The sequence below is a fragment of the Marmota monax genome, unplaced genomic scaffold (genome assembly GCF_021218885.2).
Source record: "Marmota monax isolate L192 unplaced genomic scaffold, Marmota_monax_Labrador192_F-V1.1 WCK01_AAM20220418_F8-fsc00012, whole genome shotgun sequence".
Taxonomy (NCBI): Eukaryota; Metazoa; Chordata; class Mammalia; order Rodentia; family Sciuridae; genus Marmota; species Marmota monax.
The window spans coordinates 35,452,685-35,467,160 of NW_026695227.1; the positions used below are offsets into that span (position 1 = coordinate 35,452,685).

At 35.7% G+C, this 14,476-nt stretch overlaps 1 protein-coding gene across 1 annotated transcript; it reads right to left on the bottom strand.

The window, feature by feature from the left end:
- Window positions 1-13,014: 13,014 nt before the first annotated feature.
- LOC124087392 (olfactory receptor 9K2-like) lies at window positions 13,015-13,956 on the bottom strand. Its single transcript, XM_046436284.1, has one exon. The coding sequence runs from the start codon at window positions 13,954-13,956 to the stop codon at window positions 13,015-13,017; it is 942 nt and encodes a 313-aa protein (XP_046292240.1).
- Between the last annotated feature and the right edge of the window lie 520 nt (window positions 13,957-14,476).

The window sequence follows — 14,476 nt, forward strand, 5'->3', positions numbered from 1 at the left end:
TTTGTGTTTCTTCTTTTGAAAAATGTTTATTTGGTTCTTTTGCTCATTTATTGATTGGGTTACTTATTGGTGTTAAGTTTTATGAGTTCTTTATATAGTCTAGATATTAATTTCCTGTTGAAGAGTAGCTGGCAAAGATTTTCTTCCATTATTTAGACCCTCTCCTATGTTCTTAATTTTTTACTTTTCTGTGCAAAACCATTTAAATTTAATACCATCCCACTTATTGATTCTTGGTTTTATTTATTTATTTTTTTAGTTTTAAGGGTCTTATTAAAGTAGTAAGTGCTAACACCTATATGATGGAGCATAGACCCTATGTTTTCTTTAATCAGTTGCAAAGTTTCTGGTCTAATTCCTAAGTCTTTGATCCATTTTGATTTGTTATTTGTGCAAGAAGAGAGATAGAGAGCTAGTTTTATTATTTTACATATGAATATCCAGCTGTCCAGGCACCATGTGTTAAAAAGGCTATATTTTCTTCAGCATATTTTGGCACCTTTGGCAAGTATCCAATTGTCTGTAAGTATGGGGATTTCTTTGCGTATCTTCTATTCCATTGGTCTTTGTGTCTATTTTGATTGAGTACCATGCTGTTTTATTATTATAGCTCTGTAGTATAAATGAGATCAGGTGTCGTGATGCCTCCTGCATTGCTTTTCTTGTTCAGGGTTGTGTTGGTTATTCTGGTCTCTTATTCTTCCAATGACTTTTAGGACTATTTTTTCTAGTTCTGTGAAGATCCCTTTTTGGCATTCTGGCTTAGATCAAGTATAGTATCTAGTTTTATGAAGAATTGAATTTTATTTTGATGTGAATTGCATTGAATCTATATACTGCTTCAGGAAGTATGGACATTTTTGCAATATTAATTCTGTCCATCCAAGCACATGGAAGGTCTTTCTGTCTTTAAGACCTTCTTCAATTTCTCTCTTCACTGTGCTATAGTGTTCACTGTAGAGATCTTTCTCCTCCATGGTTAGATTGGTTTTCAAATTTGGGGGCTTATTTGTTTGAGGTTATTGTGAAAGGAATGGTTTTCCTGAGTTCTTTCTCAGCAGATTCACTGTTGGGGTACAGAATAGCTATTGATTTATGAGTGTTGATTGTGTATCCTGCTACTTTGCTGAATTCATTTATCAGCTTTAGGTGTCTTCTCCTGGAGTTTTGGGGTCTTCAAGATATAGGATCATATAATCAGTAAACAGAGATAATTTGATTTCTTCTTCTCCTATTTGTATCTCTTTACTTTCCTTCTCTTACCTAATTGTTCTGGCTAGAGTTTTGAGAACTGTATTGAACAGAAGTCGTGAAAGAAGACATCCTTTTCTTTTCCTGATTTTAAAGGAAATATTTTCAGTTTTTCTCTTTTCAGTATGATGTTGGCTTTGAGTTGGTCATATATAGTCTTTATAGTGTTGATAAAAGTTCCTTCTATCCCTGGCTTCCTTAGCACTTTTTAAATAAATGGTTGTTGTATTTTATTTTCTGCATCTATTGAGATAACCATATGATTCTCATTCTTAATTCTATTTAGATGGTCAATTACATTTATTGACTTGCATGTGTTGATCCAACCTTGCAACTCTGGGATGAAACCCCCTAATAATGGTATATTATATCTTGATGTGTTTTTTAATGCAGTTTGCTAATATTTTATTAAGGATTTGCATCTATTTTCATCAGGGATGTTTGCCTGTATCTTTTCTTGATGCATCTTTGCCTGGTTTAGATATCAGGATTATACTGGCTTCATAGAATGTATTTGGGAGTGTTCCCTCTGTTTCAATTTCATAGAATAATTTCAGAAAGACTGGTGTTGGTTGTTTTTTGAAGGTCTGGTAGAATTAAGCTGAGAATCCATCTCATCCTGGGATTTTCTTTGTTAGAAGGCCTTTAATTGCTATTTAAATTTTATTCCTTGATATTGTACAGGAAGCCACCCGTGAAATGTACATGGACCTTTTCATCTTTGAAGACAGTGAATGGGAAGGTGTGGTATTTGGGAACTTAGTGCAGCAATCCTGCTGTCAAGATGGCCTGATACACATGAACTCCCTCTCAGTTCTGCCCCAAAGGGGTCCAAAGCTGCATCAGAAATGGGCGTGACCTGTTAGGAACCAGGCAGCCTACCTGCCCTCCTTCTGGTGAAAAACTTTCAATGAAATTCCTTTGATCTTTTTCAGTAAATAAACCAGTGTGGGCTCCTTTCTTTGTTGGAAGCTGGATTGTTCTCTTTACCAGTATGTTAGAAGCTGCACCTGTCTGAACAGCTTTGCCTGTTGCTGCCCCCACTCTGAAACATACATTTCTGTGTCCTGTGATTATTTCATAGTACTATTTTCTTAACTTTTATTTCTCAGCCAGCCCATCCCTCTGGAGGAGACCAATTTTCCTCACCCACTCAGGACATGAGAGAGAATACTGGTCTGTTTAGATTTTCTGTATTTCCTGGTTAAACTTGGGCAGGTCATAAAAGTCTAAAATTTTTTTCAGTATCTTTTAGATTTCATAGTTTGAGTATAAATTTTCAAATAGTTTCTAATGACCCTCTGGATTTCAGAAGTGTCCTTTTTCATCTCTAATTTTGTCGATTTGAGCCTTCTTTCTCTTACTTTGGTGAGTTTGTCTAAGGGTTGATCAATCTTATTTGTCTTTCAAAGAACCAATCCTTTGTTGCATTGGTCCTGTGTGGTTTTATTTATTTTCAATTTCGTGGATTTGGGCTCTGATCTTAATTAGATCCCACCTTCTGCTGATTTTGAAATTATTTTGTTCTTTCTTCTGTTAAGACATTGAGGAGGAGCACAAACTTATTTATTTGGAATTCCTCTATTTATTTAATATGGGTACTCGATGCTATAAACTTTTTTCTTAGTAATGCTTTCATACCATTCCAAAGAATTTGATATATTTTATCTCTGTCCTCATTTGCTTCCCAGAATTTCTTGGTTTCTTCTCTAATTCATTTTTTTTCATTTAAAAGAGTACAGTTAAAGCTCCATGTGTGTATGTGGTTTCTGTTATTTTTCTTGGTGTTGAGTTCTTCCATAATGTGTTATTCCATTATGATCTGATAGGGTGCACAGAATTATATTGACACTTTTATATTTGCTAACACATACACTGTGACTTAGAATATGGTCTATTTTGGAAAAGGTTCCATGGGCTGTTAAAAGGAAGGTAAATTCAGCTGTAGTGGGGTGAAATGTTCTGTTGATGTTTATTAGGTCCATTTGATTTATAATATTATTTAAGTCAGAAATATCTTCATTGATTTTACATTTGGATGAACTGTCTTTTGGTGGTATGGGTATGTTATAATCACTCCATATTATTGTATTGGGGTGTATTGGGGGTCTCATATCAAGAAGTACATTCTTATGTAATTATTTATGCTTACATTTGGGGTATATATATTTATTATCATAATATCATCTTCTTGGATTGTTCTTTTTACCAGTATGTTGTAGCCTCCTTTTTATCTTCTGGCTAATTTTTCTTTAAATATACTTTGAACAGACACTTCTCAGAGGAGGACATACAGTCAATCAACAAGTACATGAAAAAATGCTCAACATCTCTAGCTGTCAGAGAAATGCAAATCAAAACCACCCTAAGATACCATCTCACTCCAGTAAGATTGGCAGCCATTAGGAAGTCAAATAACAACAAGTGCTGGCGAGGATGTGGGGAAAAGGGTACACTTGTACATTGCTGGTGGGACTGCAGATTGGTGCAGCCAATTTGGAAAGCAGTATGGAGATTTCTTGGAAAGCTGGGAATGGAGCCACCATTTGACCCAGCTATTCCCCTTCTCGGTCTATTCCCTAAAGACCTAAAAAGAGCATGCTACAGGGACACTGCTACATCGATGTTCATAGCAGCACAGTTCACAATAGCAAGACTGTGGAAGCAACCTAGATGCCCTTCAGTAGATGAATGGATAAAAAAATGTGGCATTTATACACAATGGAGTATTACTCTGCATTAAAAAATGACAAAATCATAGAATTTACAGGGAAATGGATGGCATTAGAGCAGATTATGCTAAGTGAAGCTAGCCAATCCCTAAAAAACAAATGCCAAATGTCTTCTTTGATATAAGGAAAGTAACTAAGAACAGAGTAGGGATGAAGAGCAGGAGAAGAAGATTAACATTTAACAGGGATGAGAGGTGGGAGGGAAAGGGAGAGAGAAGGGAAATTGCATGGTAATGGAAGGAGACCCTCAGGGTTATACAGTGGAGGGGGTAGAGAGAGAGGAGGGGAGGGGAGGGGAGAGGTGGGGAGGGGGGAGGGTGGAGGACGGGAAAGGCAGCGGAGCACAACAGACACTAGTATGGCAATTTGTAAATCAATGGATGTGTAACTGATGTGATTCTGCAATCTGTGTATGGGGTGAAGGTGGGAGTTCATAACCCACTTGAATCAAAGTGTGGAATATGATATGTCAAGAAATTTGTAATGTTTTGAACAACCCACAATAAAAAATTAGAATAAAAAAAAATAAAAATAAATAAATAAATAAATAAATATACTTTTTCAGACATGAGAATAGCTGCTTCTGCTTGTTTTCAGACTTTGTTTAGAATATTTTTCCATCCTTTAACTTTCCACCTTTAGGTGCCTGTGAGATGAGTCTCTTGCAAACAGCATATAGTTGAGTCTTGGTTTTTGATCCATTTTTCTCATCATTTAACTGGGGAGTTGAGACTTTACACTCATTCATAGTATGGATATGTGTTTGTGTTTTCCTGCCATTTTGATTTGTTTGCTATATTTAATTGTCTTGATTTTCATTTAGTTGGTTATTCTTCTAGTGATCTTCATCTATATGGGGGTTTGGATTTGTTTTTAAGTTCCTCTGTTTATAGTGTATCTTTGAGTATTCTTTGTTATACTGGCTTGATGATCTGGTTAATCCTTTTCAAGAGAAGTTTTTATTTCTTCATCAACTTTGAATGAAGTTTTGCTGGATATAGCAATTTTGGCTGGCATTTATTTTCTTTTAGAACTTGTGATATCTCAACTCCAGGCTCTTCTTGATTTTAGGGACTAAGTTGTGAAGTCATAGGCGAGCCTTATTAGTTTACCTCTAAATATAACCTGCCATTTTTCTCTCACAGCTTTTAATATTCTTTCCTTATTTTCTGTGGTTGTCATTTTGATTATGATGTGTCTTGAAGAATTTCTGTTCTGTTCTGTCAGTTTTGGGTCCTGTATGCATCCTGTATATTGATGTCTATCTCATTTCTTATATGGAGAAACTTTATCACTATCTCATTGAAAAGATGCTTGATGCCTTTAGTTTGTATCTGCACGTTCTCTTCTATCCCAGTGACTCTTGGATTTTTTCTCTTGAAGAAATAATTGGGTCAAATGTTGGTTACATTCCAGATTTTCTGAGGACTCACTACATCACTACACTGCTTTCCATAGTGGTTGTACCAATTTGCAGTCCTACCAACAACGTATGAGTGTACCTTTTTCTCCACATCTTTCTCAACATTTATTGTTATTTGTATTCCTGATAATTGCCATTCTGACTGGAGTAAGATGAAGTCTCAGCATAGTTTTTATTTGCATTTCTCTAATTACTAGTATTGTATTTTTGCCATCTGTTTTCAGTTTCTCCTTCTTAGTAACACCTGGTTTATTTTTGAGGTATAGACCATTTCCAGTTTCATATAGTCTTCTGAACTCACTTTATGGTTCTATTCTTCAGCAAGTAAATGCACCCATTAGAAAGGAAGGCCAATAGAATGTTCCTGAATGGAATGAAGTTTTGACAGATTGCTTCAGAGACTGATGATGTTAGAAGCTCATATGTCTAATTTGTGGCATTCTTTTCAGATGGATGTATGTCCCACTTATTTTTTTTAAATGAATTACTTATTTATTCTAATTTGTTATACATGATGTCTGTGTCCCACTTCTCTTTGCTCTGTAGTGTGTTTGCTCTTACCCTACTTTCAATTAGTTTTCTGCCCCCCTATCAATTCTCTTTGGTACCAATATCCTTATCCTTTTAATACAACTTCTTGCTTAGGTTACCTGAAATCAGCTTCTATTGTATCCACCCAAAATTCTGAACAAATACCCAAAATTGGTGCCAAGGTATACATGATATACTTGCTCCAAAGAAAATTAAGGTTTGGAACTGTCTATCTGGCTGAAAATATGATAAAAGAAAAAGAAGAACTCATTATGTGTTGATTATGGAAACAATGTTCACATTATTTGAGGATATTTTGTCGAATAACTTATCACATGGTTAAATGAATCACTGCCTACAAAAAGCCCACCTTCTGATAACTTAAAGCAAAAATTTATTTGAGAGCATTAACACTGTCATCTCTAGACAGGGAATTTGTGTCTCCATAAAAAGCAATTTTTTACATTTTATACCTGCTGATATGAAATAGCAGAAAACTAAACCCACAGTTTTTGAGTATAAACTGTGTTGAACTCTGAACTTCAACATCTCGTTATACAACTACACAATGGATTTCTGAGTGTGTCAGACAATTAAAAACACATCATATACCCTGGGATTTTTTATACTCCATCCTAACTCCTTCTGCATAAGGAAGCAAACACTACTCATTTCTCTGATTAAGCTCTTCTCAAGACATACTTCTTTACTCCTTCCCTTAAGGAAGTTACCTTGAAGAAAGAAGCTATTAATTTTCTCACACCTCACTTCTTATTTTAATGATCCCAGCAAGCTGGACTGGAGTACTCCTCGATTACAGATTCAGAATGCACAGCAGACTGGTTTTAAAATTTGAGAAGTTTTCTGATACATTTTGATAGAAATGCAAGGTATTTTTATGTGAATACATTATGGGAGTTCCTCACTGGTTATTGGCGGGTGGAGGCAAGAAGGATATTGGGCAGAATTTGCACTTGAAGGAATTTGACATTTTATGTCTCACTCATGTAAATAAACAGAGATCTGACAGTTTTCTAGATTGATAAACTGTTAACTAATGATGGGTTTCAGTAGAGGAAGTTGAGGCACTTGAAACATTTGAGGAAAATCTTCTCTTGAGCAATGATTAAAGGAATGGCCATCGACTTTCAGAACAGCTGTGGTGCTTCTTTCTTTGAACATTGGTATGAGACAAAAAAGTCCAAATGGCCTCTCTGACATCTTGGGAATACTGGAAAGACAGAGTCCAAATCATGTCATTTGTGTAACATAGCAAAAAATATTTGGTTTTCAATGATGGTAGAAGTTTTGGCTTACTAGTCAGATGGATAGATATGCTGTCCGCCTGTGGTAGTTAAGTTACCAGTGATTCTGGTCTTGGAGATCAGGAATGGGTTCTTGTTCTTGTTGAAGACTAAACACAAGAAATGTGGAGGCAAGTGTAGAAAGCAAGTTTTATTTAAGAAAAGAAATAGCAACAGGCTTTTCTGAGTAGGCAGGAGCCCAGAGCTGGGTGTCCATGGGGGTTGTGTGTCTTGCACTCTTGTAGACCCCAAGACTCCCCACCTTCTCTTTCTCCTTTAGGCCTAAAGACAGGATGGAGCAGGAGCACAAGGGATAAGGGTTAGCAATCCATTGAATTAGGCAGTGTGATCCCTAGAGGGTAGCTGTTAGCAACCCATAGTTTCTTCCTTGATAACCAGCCCTCATCTTCTCCACCCCATCATGCATTACCTACACTACCTGCTAGACCTTCGCCCCCTGCCTCAGTTTGTCAGTTTATCAAGGGATGTGATATGTCCTGTCCTAACAGATCAAACAGGGCAGCAGGCAGATTACTTTTTGGAAAAGTAAGCATGTGGAGAGTCAATACAGTGGGCTCTTTTTATAGAATTATTCTCTTAACCATGTTTCCACCATCCTCATCTATCTGTCCTCTTATACCAGGATATCTAGGAAAGAAGTAAGGAGAGAGAGAGAGAGAGAGAGAGAGAGAGAGAGAGAGAGAGAGAGAATGAATGAATATGAATGAGAGAATATGAGAATGAATTTGATCAACAGAGACTCATTATAAGCTACTGATTCAGATTATGTTCATCTCCACATTCTTAGAACCAAGTTGCTTCACACAGAGCCATAAGATGAAGAGAAGCTTGGCTACCCTCCAGTAAGAACCCCACCCTAACACTACACAGGTGTCAACCAAAATCTTCCCAACTATTTCGGTAGCTGATTTATGAGTGATCAAATTGGAATAAAAGTATAAACTCAAACATTTTACAGATCTTTAGGGATATTTAGGCTGTCTCTCATATTTTATTTAAATATATTTTAGTAGAACATGTTCCCATTCCTAAATTAATGACCACTAAAGAAGAATAAAAACATCATAACCAGAGTAGACTGAAAAACAACCCCTGAGGATAAGAACTTTTCTGACTCAAGATAAATCAGATAGAAAAGAAGAGAGAGCCTACCATAGAGTCAGCCAATGAGTACTACCCTCCAGGTACTACACAAAGCTAAGGCCATCCAACGCATAGATCCCTTAAAGAATAGAATTACAGAGAACTCACCAGAAATGGGAATACGAACAGGAGAAATCAAAGCCAGAAGAATACCAAGTACAGAAAAGAAGTGTAAAATGTTGTAATATGCACTATAAGCCATGGTCAGATTCATAGATGAGGACTATTGAATGGGTCATATCTACTGCTTTGGGAAATATTTTAATAGAGTTTCAATGCCTTATGTTTTAGCATTATTAAATGATATATATTCCTATATATATATGTATATCATTTAATTTATTATTGATTATAGTAGTGATAATAGTTATTCTAATCATCCTAAAATTTTAAAATAGGATACTAAAATAAACAATAGGGGAATGGAAATCAACTAGAGATCTTACACAAGATGTTGAATAACAATGAGTAATAGTTGGGGCCTTATCTCTTAGGTGACAGGCTATAGTTTTGTAAGAACACAAAATTTTGGCATTATATTAGATGTTGGAAATCTGAGTATTTTATAAATGGAAAGAAAAGCATGTAAAATTTGGCATTGTATATGTGGAAGAAGAACATACAGAATTTGAACCGTAAAATAGATGGGTTATTGGGAGAATATTGTTTTAATCTGTTTACCATAAATTTCCCCTTATAAAGAGTTCTCTGATTTTCTTATTTTAAGAAGAATTAGCACTTCAGGATTGTATTCACAGTTTCACTTTATACACTTTCAATTTCAACTGCAGTTCAAAAATATAGGACAGCAAAATAAGATATTTTGAGAAAGGCCACATTCATATAATTTTTATTAAGTGTATTGTTATAATTGTTCCATTTTATTATTAGTTATTATTGTTAAACTCTTACTGTGCCTAATTTATAAGTTAAACTTTCCTGGGGTTTATAGAGTTAGAAAAACCATAGTGGAGAGAAGGTTTGGCATCATCCACTGTTTCAGGCATCCACTGGGAACTTGAAATGTATCCCTTGAAGATAGGGGGTAGCATTGAACAGGCTAACAGAGTTTCAGTTAGGAACCTTGCCTTCCCAGAGAAAATGAATGCAACCCACCATAAAGCTAGGACATAAGTGCCTCCGTCACCAAAATTTGAGTTTCCAACAGAAGGACCAAAAGCCCCAAATTTCTTGGAACAAATATCTCAGCACTGTGGCATTTGACAAGTTGGGAGGCTGCTTGGAAGTTGCTTCTCTGTTTTCTATTTTCCAACCTCCTGGAATGTTGAGTAGGAGCTCATCTTCTCCAAACTTACCATTGCATATGTGCACACAAAGCAAAGAAAATACACATGTGTAAATATTTATATCTTGTGTAAGCCACCTATAGGTAATTTATGTAGGTTGTTACAAAAGAAACCTAACTCCAGACATTGAATGGAGGAAACAGATGCCAATTATTTGATTGTCAAAGGGTGTGTATGAATGGATGTTTTTAAAATGTTGATGAAAGGAAAGAAGAAACTAGTTCAAAATCTAGAAGCCTTATTCTATAAAAATAATAAATATGGAAATCAGTCTGGTTAAAGTTTTTGATTTGCTGTTGTTGCTTTGTCTTATTTTTTTTTTAAACTGGAATAATTAAGAAATGACCTCAAAATGAATTCCTGTCCTCAGGTTGTTTTCAGTTCCTGGATACCATGTGTTTTTCTTTTTTCATGTTTTTCCACTTCTTCTCCCTTTTTTACCCTCAACATAGCTTTGTCCTCACTAAAATTACATCTTAAAAAATTTTCTATTGACTTCATGACCTATACTGATGGAACTTGACAAACTGGCGACAGAGGATACCACACTCATAAGAATGAGAATAACATAGCCCAACGTTGTTTCAACACTAAGATGTTTTTAGGATACCTTATCACTTTAGCTACTTCAATCACCGTAACAATTCAAATCCCATAATGAGTTGAACCTAGCCTAACAGGATGCAAACGGAACAAGCTGTGGGTGCCAGTCTGCAATGTTTTATTTAATAAATTTGACTTATATTTGTGAAGTTTGACTCAGTACTTAATTAACAGAGAAGCTTAAAATCCTGGCGATACAAAATACACTAAACACTGCATCAATACAATAAATATTTGGTAAATACCTACTATACATAAATTTTTTTTCCTGGTACTGGGAATTGAAGCCAGGAGAACTCTAACACCCAGCTACATCCAGGACTCTTTTCATTTTTTTTAGACGGAGTCTCACTAAATATCTATGGCTGGCTTCAAACTTGCAATCTTCCTGCTTCAGCCTCTTGAGTCACTGGGATTATAGATGTGCACCACTGCACCCAGTCATAACATTTAAAATGCATCACATGATGTTATAGTACAATAGATAAACAAGCATGTCCAAACAGTTGTAACCAGGGAAGATGAGCAATGCAGTACAAGTAAGAGCATTTGAGAAAGCCTAATGCAGTCTCCAGCCTCTTAAGGTCATAGCACCATGTTCAAAGTTTTCTCTAGGTATACTTTTGGGTAGTTTTAAAATTACCTCTAAACAATGACTTATAATGTTCAGGACACAGAAGAGAATCTTCAAACTCTCTAGGATGTGGCAAAATTTTAAAAGCAGTTCATGCACCACCGAAAAACAAAATACAGCACGTTGGTATTACAGTGGGTAGGTTGGATGGATCTCGATGGCACAAGTGACAAGTGATAAGTTAGGCATTACTTCATATACAAGGCTTGTGTATCCAGAAAAACAATTACCAAGGAAATTGCTTATGGAAATTTTAAAAAGAGAGATAAATCTGAATTCAACATTTTTGGAAGCATTCTGCCTTGGATTTTCAACTTTTCTGGATTCCCTTGAACATTGAGAATAATAAGCAATGATATATGTGAGGTTATACAATGGAATACTGAAATCTGTTATAACTACAAGCAGGAAATGGAAAGCACTGTATTTAAAAGAAAAGCAAATGGATCTAGGCTGTATTCTTATCCAATACCTGATTTTATTTTCTCAGTAGTCCTTAATAACCCTTGCTTGGGAGATACAGCAGAGAAGCAACATCCTGAGGCTAATGAGGGTACCATGGAAATGAGTAAATCCTAAATTTAGAAAAGGAGTCTTCCAGACCAGCACTAGTTCATTCCAAAGATCAGTTTACCACATTCTGAGATCCCAAATTTGCTCTCAGGTGGTATTTTTTGTGAAACTAAGCATCAAGAGAAATAGCAGATTAATAAATTTATAAAGAAAGGGATTAAATATAACTTCATCTTGTTAGGTCACTTAGCTTCCCTCTTTATTTATTAGATAGGAATTATTCTTCAAATCCCCTATCCCAATAAACATTAACCCACAAATATACATGACATTGTGCATCCATAAAAGGATGTTTTGCTACCTAAACAGAAACAGAAAAAGAGACCCAAACGACAATCCATATTTCAGATTTACATATTGCTGGGTATATGGACTAAACTGGAAATTATTCTTGATTTCTTAGGTTGAATTTTTGTCTATGATAATATTGCCTAGATTTAGGTATTGGAATTATTTATCTGAAGCATTACTTAAATTACTTGCACGCTGGTGACTCTGGCATGATCTTCTCTCAAACCTGGCTGCTATTGACACCTGTCAAATCTGTGAGAATCTAAATGACCCTTTTCTCATTGATTTTTGATGTTTAGAATTAGTCATGTTGTTAAATTACTCTGTAACCACCAAACTATACACATATCTCTACACATGTACACATATGTACATATGTAAACACACATACATACAATCTAACTATTTATATAGGTTATTGTAAAGTCTTACATTACTTTTAATTGAGATTTTCAAACGTTCATGTCAATATAGTACTTTTACTTATTGCATATTCACAACCAATAATTTGTATTATCCTAAAGATAGGAGGCCTGAACTGAAAAACACTATAAACACCATGAGATATTTTCATTATACTAGAGCAAAGCAGAGGTGACTCTTCCATTCAAAGAACACTATATAAAATGTCTTGATTTAAATCAAACCAAAGTCAATTTCCATGTTTCTTCTTTAATTAAACAGTGTATCCTCATTAATTTTTCCTTCCACTTCCTCTTCATCATGCATACATGCTCTAACATCTTCGCCATGACATCAAAACCAAAACACAGCACTATTATTATATCCAGAATCATTTTCATATAAACCAGATGGGACATGCAGTTTTCAAACTAATCACTTCATAGAATATTTTCTGTCTAAATTTTACTTCAGTATAAGGAAAGAAAAACAATAAAATACTACTTGTCCTCATTCACACAACATATTATTACCTGATGGTTAAGAGATATGTAACTGTTATTAAAAATGCAGCAGATTTTTCATAAATGTCCTGAGTATTCAGATTTAATATTGCCTTGAGGAAGAGTCAGTAATTTATTTGAAGCATTCTTTTCAGGAAATGTTTAATGCCGTGGGATAGAACAGTTGAGGATGTCTCGTTTCTCTTTTTAAATACACTTGAATTTTAAATGCCTATCGAGATCAGGCAGACAAAATTCAGTTAATGCGAGAAACCATAAAGCAAGCGGAAGCAGATTTAGAATGAAAGTTTTTTCTTCCATAAGACTCTTTTCATGGCATCTTTGACATCCTTATTTCTCAGAGAGTAGATTAAGGGATTCAGCATAGGTGTGAACAAAATGTAACAGACTGAAGCCACTTTACGAAGCTCAGGGTTATTTGGAGGTGTGAGATACACAAAGGAGACAGTCCCATAAAGCAAACTGACTACCCCCAGATGGGAGGTGCAGGTAGAGAAGGCTTTCTTTCTCCCTTCACTTGAGGGGATCTTCAAGACTGTGGACACGATGTACATGTAAGATACTACAATAACAACTATTGTGGGTAAGATAATGAGGACAGCCAGACTAAATGACACCATCTTATTGATAAATGTATTAGAACAGGAGATCTTTTCAATCGGGTTTGAATCACAGTAGAAATGATCAATCACTCGCGAGGCACAGAAAGACATGGAGAAGGTTACGCTGATTTGAAGGATGGAACTGACCCAGCCACAGAGATAGGAACCAGCCACCAACTGGATGCAGACACTTCTTGACATGCGGACACTGTAAAGAAGAGGGTTGCAGATGGCAATGAAGCGGTCATAGGCCATGGCTGCCAGGACAAAGGCCTCTGTGACCATGAAAAGTGCATAAAGGAACAGCTGAGCCACACAACCTGCAAAGGATATGGTCTTTTTCTGAGACAGGATGTTGGCCATGGCTTTGGGTACAATAACAGTGGAGTAGGAGAGGTCAATGACGGAGAGGTTGCCTAGGAAGAAATACATTGGTGTGTTCAGCCGGGGATCGGTCACAATGATGCCAATCATGCTAAGGTTCCCCAGGAGAACCATCCCATAAATAATCAGGAATAGTAGAAAGAGGAGATTGTGGAGCTCTGGACGGACCCTGATGCCTACAAGAATGAAGTCAGTCACTTCTGAATGGTTGTCTCCTCCCTTGTCACCCATGGCAAACTTCTGCTTCAAGGTATAAGAGAAAGTCAACACATCAACCTTCCACTGTTAACTCTACTATAACAGCACTTCACACGAAAGAACACTTTACAGTTGACATATGCTTTCATATCCATTGTTTATACACACCAGCTAACTAAGGATGAGAGCTATTTTGTTGCCTAAGGTAACACAACTAGCTACCAATGGAATTCAAACTCAAGGTCAAGTATTCCATGTCCAAGACTAGAATAAAATGGTTGGATGCTTCATTACGTCTTTCTACCTTTTTATATGACATGGCTTATGACATGTAATTTGTAAATACGATAATAATTTCCAACTATTGAAGTCTGAACATTCCTAAAAAAGGTACTTTCTTAATTCTTAAGAATGATACTTCCTTAAATTTTAATTTACCACTTAATATTTATGATTTTTAATAACACTTTTCTTCACCATAGTAATAAAAAATAAAGAAAGAAAAAAAGTAGCTTAAAGTACATTCCAAAGGAACATGAAATTTCTGTCAAAA